This window comes from Penaeus japonicus, unplaced genomic scaffold (genome assembly GCF_977035675.1).
Source record: "Penaeus japonicus unplaced genomic scaffold, GWHDUDI00000001_assembly GWHDUDI00000010, whole genome shotgun sequence".
Classification (NCBI taxonomy): domain Eukaryota; kingdom Metazoa; phylum Arthropoda; class Malacostraca; order Decapoda; family Penaeidae; genus Penaeus; species Penaeus japonicus.
The window spans coordinates 7,344,144-7,363,236 of NW_028234412.1; the positions used below are offsets into that span (position 1 = coordinate 7,344,144).

Below are 19,093 nucleotides of genomic sequence, written 5' to 3' on the forward strand. Positions count from 1 at the left end.
CACTGGGGGGGGGGGGTCTACGGCGTGACAAAAGGATTCAGGCCCGCACTCTTGCAATACCACTTGAGCTGGCGATGGTTCTTGGTTCTTGGTTCTTGTCCTTTCTCTCTCTCTCTCTCTCCCTCTCTCTCTCTCTCGCTCTCGCTCTCTCTTCCTTTGGCAGGGTGTGGGAGAGGGAGATGGGAGATGGGAGGGGGGAGGTGGGATAGGGGAGGCGTCTGATAAACTCAGTCTTGATGTTCTGTTGTTCCTAAGATCACTCACTGCGGGTCCTGAGAGTCACTCCACACGACAATGGTTCTAGGTGGTGCTACGCATTATCACTGGTGTGTGTGTGTGTGTGTGTGTGTGTGTGTGTGTGTGTGTGTGTGTGTGTGTGTGTGTGTGTGTGTGTGTGTGTGTGTGTGTGTGTGTGTGTGTGTCACTGGTCTGAGATACGCTACGATACTGAGTGGATCCAGCAGTAACGGTGCGAGTAACAGGTCACGCTCAAGGGATATTGTAAGAATCGGGCGCGGCTACGGACTCGTCTCACTACAACCTACACTGAACAGCCCTATTTTCATATAAAGTGTGTCCGCGGGCTGCCTGCTATCACATTCTGGATGGGGTAGGAGGTGATTGAGCCTCACAGTGTTCGACGCGGAGTCATGCCACTTCGTTTAAGAGGCGCATGTAATAAAATAATTATCATCATTAATCTTATCTATGTACTATTTACAAAACTCATGGCGAGTGATAGTCATTACAATATAGAGATTAGAGGCAATATATACAGAAATAGGCTACAGGAAGCGCCGTTCCTTTCTCACAGATTATCTATATTACAAAATTCTTTTCTCTCTTGAACGTCACGGGCTCTTCTTATTGTCGGAAGGAAACCATTGCGCTGAACGACGCAGGTGGCTGTGTTGTGCAACGACCGCACGACCACCGTCGGGATCACTTCGTCTTGAGCGGCTGAGCCTCGGCAGGGCGCGCGGGCGGGAGGGCGCAGCGGCAGGTCGTCGCCGCGCTCGGCTCCCCGATGCCTTGCGACTGTCGGCTCACGCTCGGCCCGGTGCGACTACTTGCAGCAAGCACTTGGCGACGGTCTGCTGACCCAGTGGAGTTCCAACTCTCTCGCTTACGCTCCAGTGCAGTCGATCTCCACGATGTCCTTGGGGACGTCCACGAACTGGTACACGAGGCGCTGGCCGTCGACCTTGGCCAGGATCCCTCGCTGGTAGTAGTATCTGAAGGAGACAACGGAACGTAAGTGTCAACATTCGACGCACCAGGACGGAAATCAGACTGAAATCTGACCGTCAAAACTTGTTACAAACATGTTCTCAGAACCTTCAAAACCTGTCGCTCTGCCGAAGAAGAGCTGTGCCTCACCTGAGAGCGCGACCCATGGTCTCGTAGTTCATGTCGGGCTTATTCTTGTGGAGACCCCACAGCCTGGACACGGCTTTGGAGTCCACAAGCTTGAACACTCCCTTCTCGCGGTTGGTCCATTTGATGTACTTAGGACAGCATTCCTTGTCTTGAAGAAGCTTCAGAAGGAACTCCCACAAGTAAGTTGTCGAGCCTGTCAAAAGAGGAGACATTAGGATCGGAATATCAAACGCCAGAGCGGATATAAAAAGGATATCCTACAAATCGCGGCAAGACATGTCATTTCCAAACAGAACCAGAGAGATGATTACCTTCTCTGCTCTTCCTCTTCATGCCCGGCTGCTGCCCCTGGCCGTCCGCGGGCTTGGGTTTGCGCCCCTTCTTCTTCATCCTGGGAGGGTAGCCCATGTCGCCCAAGAAGAAGTCTTCGGCAGAGGACGACGACGAGGGCGACGCCGTGGAGGGAGCCGCGCCCATGCCCGAGGAGACCATGTGGTTCATGTGAGAGGCGGAGGGGCCGAGCAGGGGGGAGGTGAGGCCTGAGGAGTGGCCGGTGTAGTGCGGGGAGGTTACGCCGTACGCAGCGGCCACGCCCCCGGGGGAGCCGCCCTCGAGGTAGCCGCCGGAGACGCTGACTCCGCCGTACCCACCCATCACCTGAGAATCTGCAAGGAAGAAACGAGAAGTTATAATTCGTGAACGATACATAAACAAACGGAAATATATAATACATTAAAATCCCGGCATGCCATCACGGTCTCCTCCAACATCCAGAGGAGGAAATTCTTCACTAACCCAACCCTGTGAAAAAGTAACACCGTGTGACCGTGACAATATTTCCGATCTCTCCCTCCTTCTCTCTCCCTCTCTCTCTCTCTCTCTCTCTCTCTCTCTCTCTCTCTCTCTCTCTCTCTCTCTCTCTCTCTCTCTCTCTCTCTCCATCCCCTAGAGGATAAGCCCGTAAGGAGCAGTAAACTAAACGATTCGCCCGCATGCGGTTTTGCCCAGACCACGCGCGATGGGGGAGGGGGGGAGGGAGGGAGGGAAGGAGGGAGGAAGGGACGAGGGTTAAGGGCGAGGAGTCGGAAGTCCACGGCAGGCAGGACAAAGGCGCAATTACGACATCCTATTAGCCACTTACACCGAGTCTTCACACACGAGGATGCGTCACGTTCGTTGTACGGAGGCGCGCAATTGAGAATAATTGAGTTACTCCTCGCTCAGGCAGTCGGTGAGCGGGAAAATGGACCTAAATAGATCAGACGAGTAAACTGATATAAACGGGATGAATGAAAGAGAGGCATATATATATATATATATATATATATATATATATATATATATATATATATATATAGAGAGAGAGAGAGAGAGAGAGAGAGAGAGAGAGAGAGAGAGAGAAAGAGAAAGAGAAAGAGAAAGAGAAGAGAAAGAGAAGAGAGAGAGAAAGAGAAGAGAGAGAGAGAGAGAGAGAGAGAGAGAGAGAGAGAGAGAGAGAGAGAGAGAGAGAGAGAGACTAATGACACCAATAAACCCAAATACAGAGACAAGATCCTCCACAAAAAGTCTACACAAATTACTCATATCCCCAGGTAATAGCACTATCCCTAATCAAGCGAACCGCAGAGAATGTTTCCTCTGAACTTTAGCAGAGTCTCCCCCGACCCCGTTTCCTGGGCGTTTCGGGGCCGAGTTCCCGCCAAAAAGGTTGTGCTGGCAGCCGCATCAAGCATAGTTGCCACGACGATATTTTTATATGAACTTTTTTTTTTTGTTTTCTTTCTCTCACCCTAATTCTCAATTTTCTTCCCCCGCGCTCCTTCGAATCTAAAAACCGACAGAACAAATCCGCCAAGAGATAAAACATCGCATTCCATCCGAGTCAATTTGCAAACGGAGAAGAGAAAATAAGGGGGGGCGGGGGGAGCAAACGTCGAAAAGAGGGCGCAATTTTCCGTCGCTTATCGTGCATCACTGCTTGTTGGCTGAACAGGTGGTTGGGAAAACGATGTCAACGCGCTCACTCAAGGTCGCCTCCGATGCCGGACTGGCTTGCAATATCCAGTTTATTAGCTCGAGATCCCCTTTTCCTCTGCTTCTTGCAGGATAGATTGCTTGGCACGTTGCATACGTTTCGGTAAAGACACGGGAGCATTGATCAAAAGAGCCTTTCTTTCTCTCTCTCGAGATTATCGTTAGAAGGACGTTTTGCAACCGTCGCGAACAGAAGTATCTCGAAAAACATAAATATTGAACGAACTGTGTATGATAATATGCGTTTTTCTTAATTTCTCTTTTTCGAAAATTGCAGACATCATAACCTCTCATTAACTTGAAAATACGAGCGTGATTTATAAATATTTTCACCGTATTTGCGCGCGATGATAACACGAATAGGAAGAAGATGAAGATCAAACTCAGATGCTCGGTTGCAGACGCTGGTTCTGGAAGCATGAGAGCAATTTCCTGCACCTTGCAACTCGCGCTCGTCCCGTCAGGAAATATTAATAAATAATGTATATATTTTTTTCTTATTTTTCTTTTCTTCCTAAAAAAATGATGCATGAAATTTACAGAATATTTCCTTTAATATTCGCGAAAACTATGATTGTAAAGTGTGATTCTTTTCATGCATCTATTTTATATAATGAGGTCATAACATCGCAAAAAAAATAAAAAATAATAAAAACTAATAACTACCTATATTATTAGCAAACATATTAAAACTAAAACAAAAACAAAAAATGAGAATGTCATTCGCAAAAAAATCGCAGAAAATATACTTAAGTGATATTCTCTTTCCATATGACCTTGGGATTGGTCAATCAACCCGCCTAGCCCTTTGTTCCGACACCGGACAATCTAGCAGTCAGCCAATCACCGTTTAAGACGATTCCACCATCAGCCAATCAGCGACTGGACACGGTACCATCAGCCAATCATTGTTTACAGCGGTTCTAAGCGCCAGCCAATCGGGGCCTGAGTGAGCACACCGCCATCAGCCAATCAGTACTCTGGTTGATCTCGCCATTAACCTTTCATAGCGCGGGATAACTTCGTTATCAACCAATCAGACGCGGTGTCGCTTTGCCCGGGCGATGATGCACAAATTCAACCTTCCCGCGTGATTCTTCGGTCGCACGGCAATAGGGCAGTAAATTGAATGTCGCCCATGTACACATATATATTTTTCCCCCCTTGAAACTATTTGCACGGACGTTCGAAAACACCGCGGATGCAAACAGCGATGATGTACGGGTTTCCAGGGGGAATAATAATGTCTAATGGCCGCCCTTCCAAGGTGAGGGCATGGGGTCCGTCGGCAATAAATTTGGGCTGGAATGTGTGTGACTTTCCGAAGGTAACATTTATGTCTACTTGTTGCCGTCTCTCAGGAAATCTCGAAAAAAAAGAAAATGATATAAAAAAAATATATATATATACATATAAATAAAAAGAATGAGAGTTAATGACGCTGGCTAGTTAAGAGCTGCAATCGCAGGTCAGCGAACCTACAAGGACAGTGTCTCGACAATAACAGAATTTCACCGGGTTGATCAATGTTGGAGACAGATCGCCACCACCAGCGGGGGGAGAGAGTGTGTCACGCTTTGACATAGATGGTGGTGTCAGTGGTGGTGGTGGTGGATGGTGGTAGTTGCAGGACAGATCGGCGGAGGCGGGTTGTTTGAGTAGAGGGATGAGGGGGTGGAAGTGGAGGTGTGATGGGGGGGCTAAGGTGGAGTAGATAGTGGTGGCGGTGGTGGAGTAGGTGGTGGTGGGGAGCAGTGACTTGCTGACTTTGAGCGTTGCACCAAGGTCACCTCCACCACTACCTCCTACTCCCCCACCACAATCATCACCCTCTCCCTCACACCCCTCCCCCCTCCTTCCTCCTCCTCCTCCTACTCCTCCTCCTCCTTCTCCTCTCCCATTACCCCTCCTCCACCCCCGCCACGCCGCAGGATCAAGCACCTATCCAGATGTCACAACCAACGCACTACCTACTCACTGCTAACATTTTCACTGCATATCGTCTCTCTCTCTCTCTCTCTCTCTCTCTCTCTCTCTCTCTCTCTCTCTCTCTCTCTCTCTCTCTCTCTCTCTCTCTTGCAACACAAGACTCCGTTGGCGCGGACCTTTTGCTCTCTTTATGCAAGGGAAGGGCAACAATAGGCGAGGGAAAGAGGGAGCGAAGAAGGAGGCAGCGATGGAAGGCAAGGAAAGGAGGCGATGGAAAGGAAGGTTAAGATGGAAAGAAAAGGGGGAAACGAGAGAAAAGAAATGCAATGAATGGCGAAGGAAATGCAGGAGACATTCCCCGAGACCGAGACAAAGACATGGTGATCCCGACAGACGAGCGAACCGAAGCTAAAACAGTTATTCTTCACTCTTATGACCAAGAAAGCCGTGACCTCCTGGCGTGACCTAGCTATGATTATGAGACAGAAGGGTCGAGGCATGTAGTGGCCGCAGGCTGTCTGAGATACGACCCCCTCCCCCTAAACTCCTAACCCCTACTCCTACTCCTACTCCTTCCCCTACCACCCACCGTCTGCCGACTACCCCCCGTCCACCCACCCACCCCCACATCCCCCGAGGCCGCCCTCAGCGAGACGCCACGCTCCCACACGGCGGCGGACGCGAGGCATTTCCGTTATCCGGTGAGCAGGTCCCACCGCGTGTAGTGAGGACGCTCCTCGGCCGCGCGGGAGATGCCAGCCGCCGAGCAACCTGTCTGTCATCGCACTGGGGTCGAGTTGCGTTCCCTTTTCGGCGTGGAGGAACCGAGGCTCGTCCGAATTCACTGGTCTTCGAGACACATCCTACTCGCACACTCTTACTTCGCAAATCATACCTAAAAGTACCTCGACTCTAGAACAAGTTCGTTTTGGCAGAAGAATCTGCAAACTCTCTTGCAAAAAGAAGTCTCGCTGCAAAGAAATCTTGCTGGGTAACAACGTAACAGTGACGATCGCCAGGGAAGAGGAAAAACAACTCTCACTGATGAAAGTCTCTCAGGTATTCCGGCGAGGAACCACAATGTGTCATACGTCTCTCTCTCTCTCTCTCTCTCTCTCTCTCTCTCTCTCTCTCTTTCTCACTCTCTCTCTCTCTTTCACTCGAGCTTCCTCGTGCGTTCCCACTCTCTCCTTCATCTTCTGTGTGTGTGTGTGTGTGTGTGTGTGTGTGTGTGTGTGTGTGTGTGTGTGTTTCCGTGGCGTCTTCTACACCAAGTAACCCCAATTCAACCTTTTCTTGTCTTTCTACAGTAAAAAAAACCCTTTACGGTCCCATGATGTGGCTCTCCTTCCAAGAAAGCCTTACGCTCTAAAACCACCCTCCAAAAAACGGCTCAGCCTTCTGCTTTCCACCCTCAACCCCCACCCCCTCTACTACATACACTCAATCCTCCTCCACCTCCTCCTTCTCTTCCCCACCCACCCTCCGCCCACGCCCCTGCACCGCCCCCCTGCCCCCCCTCCTCCCCCTGGTAGCAACACCGCCACCACCATCACAGCACCACCTTGACCCACATGGCTAGCTGCACCACTAACTTTCCCTTCCCCCCGCCGCAATATCCCAAGGTTCCTACTTGGGCGTCATCTGTTTCCTCATTCCCTGTGTCTCTCTCTCTCTCCGCCCCTCAACCCCCCCTTCCCCCCCCTTCCCCCTTCCCCCTCCCTGTGACGCACGACGGCGATCAAGGCACTCCGATTCCTCGTAAAGGCCGACTCCTTAACAAAATGACGCAAAGAGTGCATTGACTGATTGGAAAAAGTGGGGAAACGAGAGAGAGAGTGATAGCGAGGGGGGGAGGGGGAGAGGGAGAGGGGGAGGGGGAGGGAGGGGAGGAGGTGGAAGAGAGAGAGAGAGAGAGAGAGAGAGAGAGAGAGAGAGAGAGAGAGAGAGAGAGAGAGAGAGAGAGAGAGAGAGAGAGAGAGAGAGAGAGGGAGAGAGAGAGAGAGAAAGAGAAACAGCGTCCGTTCGCCATGGTTGCAACGTGCCACTAACGGGGCCTGGGGCTCTTTAGATCCATTACTATTGTTTGTTTGTTTCCCGGCACCGTGACTCGGCCGAGCTACGTGCGGAAGAACAGGGCGGGTGGGTGGATGGTGGGGGTGGAGGTGGGGGGAGGGTGTTGGAAGTTACTTCATCCGTCACGGCCTAATACGCTGGGAGAGGGCCAAGGGGAGGGGGAGGGGGAGGGAAGAGGAAGCGTGGAGTGATTATAGGAAATAGTGATGCGTATGTGATCTCACAATTACAATCGACCCATGACACAATTCCATCGTTTTTTTCCGCATTAAGAAACAGCCAAGGTGACGCGGCGAGAGTTCCCTCTCTTTCTCTCTCTCTCCTTACCTGGCCGTATATCCATCCGGATCTGCCCTTCTCCCACTCTCTCTCTCTCTCTCTCTCTCTCTCTCTCTCTCTCTCTCTCTCTCTCTCTCTCTCTCTCTCTCTCTCTCTCTCTCTCTCTCTCTCTCTCTTACGCCCGACTCGCCCACAAAAGGAAACCTGTCGCTCCTGTCGGAGGTGAAGACTCGTACCTTGAGGCCTGGGGAAGGGGTTGGGAGTGTGAGGCGGCTGTGACGTGGACCGAATGTGGAGTTGTTGTGGCGAGTAGGTCGGGTGGAAGGACGGCAGGCCGCCTCCTCCTGCCTCAGCGCCCGACGACGGGGAGTCCGGGGTCCGGGAGCCGCACACTGGAGGGAGGAGGGCAAAAGGACCCCAGTCAGTACAAGGGCGGCAATGGAGCTGGGGTTCGGGGCGTCGCTAGACTATCACGACTTACGGGAGCAAGGCTGCCGAGGGACAGCCTCCGCTATCGCATTTGCATTGCCGAGAAGGATTCAGGGACGGCACATTGATAAGATTGAGATGAGCATCTGAACTGAACATTGATGATTTGTAATAAATGGTTCTTGTTAATCAATTATCTAAGGCAGTTGGCATTTACTGAAACATATCGACAAAATGGGAGGTAGAAATGCGGGTACAATACGCTCGGGGATGGCATTTTGAAATATAAAAACAATGACAAATAATACATAGAACAAAGACAAAAAAGCACATGTCCACAACGCAAACAATCGTGACCTGAGGCGTCTCGTGTAAGGTCAAGTAGTGAAAAGGTCGCCAGAGCAAAAGGGGAAACTCCACAGTCATAACAGAGGGCGCGGTCTCCGTCTCAGAACCGCCCCCCCCTTACGCCCATCCCCCTAGTGCTCACAAGTCATCCTACACCCTCTCAACTGACCATCTGCCAATCTCCCTGACCTGACCTGACCACTACAGGCCCAAGCGTGACCTCAGTCGGCGACACATTACTCTCTGCATCGGTAAGTGGCAACACCGCGCCCTTCCTTCGTCCACTTAGTCAGTTCCGTCATTCTCATTCTCGGGTCTTTATCCTCCTTTCATCTCTCAGTGCTTACGTCATTCATGTCTTGCTTCGCTTTTCACTCCATCTTCTACCGCATCATATTATTTTTTTTTGTCTCGTCTCTCTTTCTCCCTTTCTTCATCGCCTTCTTCTTGGCTTCCTTCGCCCCCTCCTTCTCGTGGGAAAGGAAGTTTGTGTCTGGACTTTGGTAATCCGATCCTTTGCGTACACAGGCCTATGTCTCGCGTTCCGTCCTTCCCTCCTGCTCTTCCTCGTCCGTCTTTCTCTCTCTCTTTCCCTTTCTCTCTCTCTCTCTCTCTCTCTCTCTCTCTCTCTCTCTCTCTCTCTCTCTCTCTCTCTCTTCAAGATTTATCCTCCCTTGAGGCCAGAGAGGGAAAGAAAAGAATAAAATAGAACGGAAATACTTCTTTTAAAAGTTTTCCCGCTCTTTTTTTTGTCTCCTTTTCCACGCCTCTCGCTCCTCATCCTCGTCAAAGTTCATTCGTCTGTAAAACATAATTCTGTCTCATCACCTTCGTCATTATCACAAGTTCCTCTCCAGTTTCCCTTTGTCAAATTCCTTTCGTTTCTCTATTACATCGTCTTTCCCTCCCTCCCTTCCCCCCCCTTCTCCCATCCTCTATCTGTGTCAATTCTATTTTCATTCTCGCATCGACTGGATTGTCCTGCGTGACGTCATTCCGTCTCACTTGACGTCGGTGCGTTCGTCGCCGGCCCGTGTGGGACTGTCAGACGGACTAACGAGGCGGTCTCTTCTCTTGCTCTCTCGCTCTCGTTCTGACTTTTCCTCTATTTTCTAGTGCTTTTTCTTTCTCTCTCTCTCTCGCTCTCCTTGTCTCTCTCTCTCTCTCTCTCTCTCTCTCTCTCTCTCTCTCTCTCGAGCGCAAATAAACAAAGACATATACAAACGAACAAACACAGACAAAACACACTGCACAAACGCAAACAAACAAACAAACAAACCACATCCAACAGGGACCACACAACACGTCAGAGAAATGTTGTTCCTCTACACCTCTACACAGGGAGAGAGCCTCCCTAACGACGTGCAACAGCTGACGTGACGTACCTGTGAGGTGTAGTCTGGTTTTGGACTCGTCATTACTGGTGTGTCCACTGGAAGAGTCCACGTCAGATACGCCTGAGTCCGCAGGGGAGGGGGGAAGGGACCCTCCTACTGGAAATGCAAAAACAGAAAAGAAACCAATAAATATATTTCATTTAACAAACTTTTTTTTTTTTTTTTACTTTTTTTTAGTAATCAAGGATATATTTTTTTGTTCTTTTGTTTTTTCATTAATTTTTATTTTATTATTTGCTCTAGCTTCCCCGGTCACCCGACCCGGCCTTGGTCTAAACCTCCCACTTTAGTCAAGGTCGAGTTACCAGGTCACAAGTGTCAACAGCAAGAATCTACAGGGTCCGTGGCGTCGGAGATTCAGCCCTCCTCTCTCGTCCCTTTCCCCCAAACCCTTCCCTTTCTTTGTACGCCTCACTCTCTTTCACATCTCGCATTCAATCCCATTTAGACCCTCTTCTCCTTCTTCTTCTTCTTGCTCCTCCTCTTCCCCTCGGCCCTTTCCTCTCCCTCTCCCCGTCATCCTCAATTAACGACCGCCGTTGGATAATACTCGCGCCCTTGAGTCGAGAGTTTGGCGAAGAGGCGCCTCGATCTCCACACGGCTTGTCTCGCTCCTGAGGGCTTACTGTCGACCGTCGCTCTTTCCCTTTGGAGCATCGCTATTCAACGCCCACGCGCCCGCCCCGACGAGACAGTTCAGGGCAGTTTTTGTCCATATCTCTCTCTCTCTCTCTCTCTCTCTCTCTCTCTCTCTCTCTCTCTAGGCCTAAATCCATCTCCCCATCTATCGATATACGGCTCCTGTTACACTGGCCCTCCTTCCTCCCAGCCCCATTAGAGCCACGCGGAACAATGAGGGCGTGCGTGGACTGCCGCACTCGTTGCCCCATCATAAAAAAGCCATATGTCACGGCGAGGCGCCCCATCAGATTCCAGGGCCCATCAGGGTTGCCCAGCAGAGCCCCCGCCCCAGCCCGGCCGCCGTCGCAGTGCAGGCAACATTGTGGCAAGGTCAGGCTCATTTACGGCGGCTGGGTGGTGGTCGCGGCTCGTTCCAGTACACAGGGTACGAAGTGGAGGAGGTGGGGGCGAAGGTGGTGAGGTGGAAGGGGGTGGAGGGGAGGGGGGTGAAGGAGGTGGAGTGATAGAGGGTCAGGAGCAAGGGGAGATCAAGCAGCGATAAGGGGTGCAGGAGGTGGATTGGGCGAAGCGATGAGGAGAAGGGCGTGGGAGGGAAACGACGAAGTAGGCGAAGCGGGAAAAAGGCTGGCGGCGCGAACGTCACGGAGGCGACAAACGAACGCGAAAAGACCCGGACCGCAGATGTTTTTATCTCCCTTCGCGTCAAATAAAAAAACAAGTCGCTAAAGACACCTGGAAAACACCACCAAATCCTAACGACATCGTAACCCGCCTATAAACCCATCCATCTAATCCTCCAAATCCGGCCGCAGCGTTCACGAATCCACCCCCCGCCACCCACCGCCTCGGAGGACGACCCTCCCGCCGGCGTCTCCTAAGGGCGACGTTAGCCTGCAGCCTCGAGCCGCCCCCGCATAACCTTCACTTCCAGTTCCAGTCCTTCCGCGCGTCTTTAAAAAGTGCGTCACAAGCCGCCAGTGACGTAACCGCCGCTATTTTCGTGTGGATCAATAGGTAACTTGGCGATCATGGCGGCGGAGGCGGCGGCGCGTCCCGCTTCTTCCGTGAGGCTTCGTTCGCGCTCGCTGTCACCTCCCTCTCTTCCCCCTCCTGCTCTTTTCTTCTTTTCCCTTTCGTCTCTTCGAAGGTTTCGTATCAAAGCAGGAAGTGGCATAACGCGAGAACAGTCGGCGGTTCGAGCGAGACATCTCCGCGGGTTGAATCCCGGCGCGAACGGAGGGTTCAGGACAGTCGTACCCTTGACAATACAGGCCACTCTCTATGACGTCATGACCTGAGTTGCCGCAAGGTCAATATTTATCCGAAATTCATCGTCGTGAATCGCATAATTCCGGCCGGGAAACATACAACCGTGTTTCCTCCTCACAAACATGAACATTGGCTTTACGATCACGGCACACGGCAGAGAAACAGTCACACCTGGTAACAACCGCAAGAGGCACTCTGACGCGAAAACTAACCCAGACCCCCAAATGACAAGCCCCTTCGTAATAAGCTTGTTAAAGACTTGTTTGTCGAATGTGTTGAAAAATAGAGCGTAAAAGACTTCCAGGAAAGGAGAACGCTGGCTTCTCAAAAAGGGGGAGGGGTGGATTAAGGTGGGGGTGGAGGGAGGGGGGGGGGTGAAAACTCTGGAGTCTTGGATAACGATGTTACACTTGTTTTTGTTCCGGGGAGAGTGTGAAATGGCGAGGCACACAAACTTTTTTTTTTTTCATTTTTGACCCTTCGCATCTCATTTGTTTTGCTAAAGGCCACTAGATTGACTTTTTTTTAAACATACGTATATATATCTTTGGTTTACTCAACAAATATATATGAGACATACAACATTTGAAAAGAGAAGTAAAGAGAAGGAAAGAGAAGGAGAGAAAGATAGAAAGATAGAAAGAGAGAGGGAGAGAGAGAGAATTAAGGGAAGATTGACAGGTGAATGAATGGATGCATGAATAGCTGTGCAATTAACTTAAGAGCCGAATGAATGGGCAAGAGATGGGGAAAGGGAGGCGTTTTACCGTATGTCATTACGGGGAGGAAGGGGAAGAGAAGGGGGGAGGGAGAAAGGGAGGAAAGAAGAGAGAAAGAGAAATAGAGAGACAGAGATAGATAGATAGATAGACAGATATAAATATATATAGAGAGAAGAAAAGAGAAGAGAAGAGAGAGAAAGAAATAAGGCCCCAAGGCAAAAAAAAACGAAACTTTCGCTCACCGGAAGTGTTTGGCTGAGAGGCGGAGTAAGCTGTCCGATGGCCGGTGTGGGCGGCCGGGTGTGGGGGCGGGTAGGTGGCGCCGGGACTGTACATACTACTGTTGTTGTTACTTGAGCTCTGGAGGTGTGGCGGCATTTGCTGGCCCGACGAGAGAAGGTCCTGTAGGAGCTGCTCCCTCGACCTAGCCACGGAGTTGTGGTGGTGTTGGTGGTGGTGATGGTGGTGGGTGTGGTGGTGGTGCAGGGTGTCCGCATGGTGGGGGCCAACCACACGACCTCCATCGGTGTCAACTGGAAACAAAGAGAAGAAGGGGTTAAACCTCGGTTGATCGTCGGTTAAGACACATGACAGAGGATAATAAGAGACGATTTGATACAAAAAAGGAGGATCAAATAAAACGATGAAAGATATGATCATAGTCACAGAGAGGAAATCATCACCACTGCTATTACTGCTGTTGTTGTTATCATAATAATTACCTAAGTTATTCCCATTGTTATTCTTGTTATCACCATCATTATAACTATCATTATCATTATCCTAATCATTACCACCGCCCTCATCATCATTATCACCATCATCATAACTACCATCATTATCATTATCCTAATCATTACCACCGCACTCATCATCATTATCACCGCAGTGACCTCGACCCGTGACGTGACGTGAGCAGGCTTGTATAACACAGCCGCCGCCACCGCAGCCATGACCTACATAGATACAGTTACGGGACCTTGGGTCAGGCAGGCCGGCGCCCTTATCTCAAACGCAGATATCTACCCTACGTCTCCAAGGTCGCCGGGTAGATAAACGCGTCTATGGTAGCCTAGGTGAGAGTTTCGAAGGGTGCGTGCGTGTGTGTCTGTACGTGGAACGGGAAGGGAGAGTGAGTGCGTGCGTGCGTGCGTGCGTAACGGAGACAGCAGTTACAGGAAGTTATTTATCTTTGTGTTTATCTATCAATCTTATTTACCAATCTATTCCCACGCACACACACACAGACACACAGACACACATACACACGCACACACACACACACACAAAGACACAAACACACACACGAGATATTATGCGACGACAGACCCTGGGGATTATGATAGCAAGCAACCATAAACGGACATGGAAGAACTCCCCGGAAATGTCTCCTGATTTCTCCAACCACTTTCTCTCCTGCTCTTGGCCCTCCCCTCCCCCCCTCCCCCATACCCCCCTCCCCTCCCCCCGACGGGAACCAACAGCCGTAATACAACCACACGGTAATATACAGGAACCCACAATGTACGCACGGGTTTCCACGGGGGGATAAATACAATGACGTAAATACAGCGTGTGTGCCAACGAGACTTGTGGGAAAGAAGTGTGAACATTTCTATGGACTCCTTTTGTGACGTCACTTAATTTTAAAACGCCCGTACGCACACACGCACGCACCCAGATCCACGTAAGATAAACAGATGTGACAGATTAGAAGTGTCCAAAGATTACGTTTTAAATCGATTGTGAGTATAAGCGTGGTTGCGATTGCGCGCGCGCGCATGTATGTATGTATGTGTGTGTGTGTGTGTGTGTGTGTGTGTGTGTGTGTGTGTGTGTGTGTGTGTGTGTGTAAGTGTGTAAGTGTGCGTGTGTTTATGTTTGTAAGAGCATGCGTACAGGCGCAGACGCGCGTGCACGTCAACAAATGTATGTGTACGCAGACGAGAATTTGTATGCGTGTGCGTGCACATGTGTGCGCATGCGTGTATGTGTGTGCGCGTGTGTGCGTACGTGCCGGGCGAGCGAGAGTGAAGGTAAAGTAAGCGAACTGGGTCGCCCTGAACTAGACCCAGATCTTCAACCCCGTTAGAAGGACCAGGACCCCGCTATTGCCGACACTCTTACAGGAAATCACCGAGTCTCAAGTTTGCTTTTTTTTCGTGCGTTTCAAATTTTCCACTTGCATAAATTGATAAGAAAAAAAGAGGGACTTTGGGAAGAGGAAAAGAAAAACAAGACACATAAACCATGCAGACATCTTGGCCTCATTTACCCCCCGCCAAAGAGGAAAAGAAATAAAACAAACGCGACCCCCCCCCCAAGAAAAAACAACTAAGAATAAACAAAAGTAAATAAATCTAATATTTTTTCTTTCTCTCTAACTAAGCACCAATGCAATGCCACAGGGGCCCAGGCTTTAGATTTCGTGTAAACAATAACAAATCGCTGATAACAAATCTATGATGCAACGACAAACTTTCGAGATAAAACTAAACACGAGAGTACCTCCTCTCCTCTCCTCTTCCCTGCCTCCTCCTCTTCCATTTACGATGGAAGGAAAGAAGGAGAAGAAGGAGAAGGAGAAGAAGACACAGGAGTCACACGACTGAAGTCACAATAATAACCACAACAACAACAACAACAAATAAGAATAATCCCTTAGTGATACACCGTGCACCGAACACAACAAACATTTGGACTTCCTGGGAGGAGACTGTATAACCATCGGATGGGAGGAGGAGGAGGAGGAGGAGGAGAAAGAGGAGGAGAAGGAGGAGGAGGAGGGAGTACCTTACTGGAAGAGGGGTGTGTGGGGGGGGGTAAGATGGGGGGGGACGGTGGGGGTGATGGGGGAAGGACCCTATTGGAAGCCATAATAAAAGGAGCTCGGTGAAACCCTATGAACTCTTTGCGAAACAATGTTCATGTTGCGTCACCGCCTCTGCTACCTGAAGGCCGTGTGACAAGAGGAAGTGGAGGAGGATGTGGGGTTATGAGAGGTGGGGGAGGGGGAGGGGAGGGGGGTGGCAAGGGAGAGGGAGGTGGAAAGGAAAGAGGAGAGGAGAGGAGACAGGGAATAGAGGGAGGGTGGGTGGGAAAGGAGAAATAATTATAACGAGGACGAGGAAAAGAAGAGAAAAGAGAGAGAACAGATGTAATGAACATATACGGGCGAGTGAGAGAAAGAGACATGCTGTGTTATAAGCTACATACAAAACATCTATCATCAACATTGTTCAGTATTGCGTTATGTTCATCTCACATCAAGAGTGTTCAGTATTGTGCTGTATTCATCTTGCAGTGACCATGTTCAGAATTGTGTTGTGTTCATCCTCTATCAACAGTGTTCAGTATTGTGTTGTGTACATCGACTGTGCACAGATATGGCATCGGGCCGTGAGACGAGCTGATAAAATACATTCAGCATTCATATCTGGGCTCCGAGTGTGGCTATCGCACGTATTATGTAACAGGAACACCTTGGACCACACATACGGCCACTGCATATTATTGACACGTACTCACTCACTCACTCTGTCTCTTTCTCTCACTTATTCCCTCATACACACTCACACACGAGAGAGAGAGAGAGAGAGAGAGAGAGAGAGAGAGAGAGAGAGAGAGAGAGAGAGAGAGAGAGAGAGAGAGAGAGAGAGAGAGAGAAAGAGAGAGAGACCGAGAGAATATCATGACTCCCTAAAGGCCCCTTTACCCCCCCTCCCCCCCCCCATCCACGCCAAGAAAACCCTCCACAAAGAGCCACCTCAAACCAGAAAACATAGTGCGTGTCACCGCCGCTTGCAACGGCAATGGGGCCAGCAGTTCTCCACGGCAGCAGGGTACATCACTTCCTCTCCCAATCAGCAAGTATTAGCCAATCATCCCGTTCAGGCAACTCCCCAAAACAGGTCAGACAGACCAGGCTAGTCAATTTCCGTGAGCTAGAGGTTGTTTCGCGTCTCCATCTGGACGCTGGGCTACACATTTGAGGCGTGTTATTTGTTTTTCTTTTTTTTCTTGTTTTTTCCCCTTTCCTTTCCTCACTGTGTCTCGTTTTGTTCCTTGATGGCATGTAATCTTCGCTATTGTGTGAGGGTGATTTGTGTTTCGCCTCCATGTTTATGCAAGAATGAATGAAAAGAAAGAAAGAGATTTGCTTGCTTTCTTTCTTCTCTCTCTCTCTCTCTTTCTCTCTCTCGTGTCACACCTGTTATGAATCAGCCCCTGGGATTGTCCAAAACACCTGTGTCTGTTGCTTTGGCATCACACTCAACAAGTGCTGGCATTGTTAAAGCTCTTTAACATTACACATCCTATCTCCCAAATACCACACGTTTAGGTTATCAACATCGACACTGTCAGCAAAAGCAGTGCATATGACTACTATCATCATCGTGGTTTTCGTAATAATGATCATCACTGTTATTCAATGTTTTGTTGATGTCACTCTGCACATTCTCCCCATAATATTCGCTTCGTCATTTCTCGTACCAAAGTCCCCGCCATTTAGTGAACGAGCTGGTCTGCCACTCACGAAAAACAATTTCTCTCTCTCATACCATTGTCTCCTCTCGCTCCCTTCCCCACCGGAGTACTTTATAAGTGGCACCATCCTCTGCTCCCTCTACCCCCCCCCACCCCACCCCCACCCCTTTCTCCTCGTCATGTACCCCTCTAGCACATGTACAAGCTTTATCTGTCCATCATGAACCCCTATTTGAAGCTCGGCTGCCCTACCCCCCCTACCCCTATCCCTACCCCCCACCCCCACCATCAAATCCACCTTCATCCTCCCTCCTCCCCCTACCCCCTACCCCCACCACTCTGAACCAAACGCCAGATTATGTGCACATGCCGGTGTGTATACATGTACGTCCGTGGATGACCTTATTACCTTAGTGACGGCGCTGTAGAGATACTTTCACCAGCAGTACGCAACCCCCTCCCCCCCTAAGACACAAGGCCGTCTGCCCCCCCACCCCCCACCTAACCCGGCCCTCATAGCTGCCCCCGTCTGCTGGGAGACTTTTTTTTTGTTAGACCTCGACGTTCTCACTTCTTTTGTTTGTTCCCTTCTTGGTCTTCTGGTGCATTCCGGCGGCTGTCTGTATTTGTTTGCTCTTTTTCACCTATTCCTACATTCTTGATATTTGCTTTTCATGAGCTTGCTTCATTCCCCCTCTTCCTGATTCCCCTCTCTATCTATTCCACTCTAGTACGTTCTTCATTCTCACTTTCCTCATAGAGAGAGAGAGAGAGAAGAGGACCTGTACGCACTATCGTCGACCACCTTCCCATGGGTGTCCTCAGGGTTGGCTAACCATCACCATGATTTTCTTTTTTTCTTTTTTTTACGCATTTGAGGTTATTCCAGATTTGCCTCTTAACGTTATGAAGGGGAGGACTGGTCTGCCCTTTGGAAATGGGTTGGTGGAGTGGTAGAGGCTGTGGGGATATTGGTAAATATATTAGGGTGAAGAGGAAGAAGAAGAAGAAGAAGAAGAAGAGGAGGAGGAGGAAGAGGAGTAGGAGGAGAAGAAGAAGGAGGAGCAGGGGGAGGTGGGGGCGCTTGAGAAGGAGGTGGATGAACAAAAGGAGGAAGAAGTGGAGGCTGAGAAGGTAAATGAGGGACGTAGAGGAGGAGTAGGCAGGGGAGGAAGAGAAGGAAGTGGAGAAGCAGGAAAAAGAGGAAGAGGGAGGGGAAGAAGGAGGAGGTGGGTGGAGAGTTACGACAGCCATTTATGTCGACCGTCACGCGCAAACGTTACGACACGCTCATAACAACCAGACGTAACACATACTAGGCCACGTAGCCTCGACGAGAGTCCATGGTTTTTGGTTTCACTCTTGCATGTTTGTTCAACCCCTTTAAGAGTATGAATGAACAAGAAAATGAAAAAAATATATAACAAGAAAGAAGAAAAAGTACGATGAAGAAGAAGAAGAAGAGATACGATGAAAAAGAAGAAGAAGAAATACGAAGAAGAAGAAAAAAAACAAAAAAAACACTTGATTCTTCAGAATATCCAAGGGAAGTGTCAGGAAAGAAACTAGGACAGATTTCCGTGTGGCACTGTGCCGTCGCTGCTTCCTTAACGCTTGCTATGTTCTATTACGCCTTAGCATATACACACATGAAAAGAAATCCAACAAACCAAAATAAATATATAGGCAAATATAAACAAAAACAAAGAAGAAGGAAAAGAAAGGCTACAAAATAAAACAAATAAATGCTCTCGCACTGAACCCCCTTGAACCTCCAGACTTGCGCAAGGGTTCTTCTTAATACTGTGAAGAAAGATGAGGTTGAAGGGAGGGGGTAGAGCAAGGGGAGAGGAAGGGAGGGGTAGAGGAAGGGGAGGGGGGAGAGGAAGGGGAGGGGGGAAGATGGAGGGGAGGGGGCAGAGGAAGGGCTGTGGTTTAGGGTTAGGGCAGGGGGGTAGGGGATAGGGGGTGCAGAGAATTGACTAGACATGACTATTGGATCACAACATGAACCAGAATGGAGAGAAGGGAGGGGGCAGAGAAAGAGAGAGAAAGATTGGAAATGGGGATAAAGAAGGGAAGAGGGGTGACGGAAGGAGA

General features: G+C 49.7%; 1 protein-coding gene across 13 annotated transcripts in view; it reads right to left on the minus strand.

Moving 5' to 3' along the window:
• Positions 1 to 19,093, minus strand: part of Eip74EF (Ecdysone-induced protein E74) — a 395,461-nt gene that overhangs the window by 2,048 nt on the left and 374,320 nt on the right. For 10 of the 13 annotated variants that reach the window (XM_086540589.1, XM_086540584.1, XM_086540585.1 and 7 more), the window contains 6 exons: positions 12,748 to 13,038; positions 9,861 to 9,968; positions 7,935 to 8,090; positions 1,692 to 2,045; positions 1,381 to 1,573; positions 1 to 1,235 (listed from right to left, as the gene is read on the minus strand). The exon at positions 1 to 1,235 is cut by the window's left edge and continues 2,048 nt beyond it. In XM_086540589.1, coding sequence (XP_086396715.1) covers positions 1,127 to 1,235; positions 1,381 to 1,573; positions 1,692 to 2,045; positions 7,935 to 8,090; positions 9,861 to 9,968; positions 12,748 to 13,038 — 1,211 coding nt within the window. In that variant the 3' untranslated portion in view covers positions 1 to 1,126. The remainder of the gene's footprint in view (positions 1,236 to 1,380; positions 1,574 to 1,691; positions 2,046 to 7,934; positions 8,091 to 9,860; positions 9,969 to 12,747; positions 13,039 to 19,093) is intronic. The other 3 variants (XM_086540592.1, XM_086540594.1, XM_086540590.1) reach the window with 2 other exon arrangements.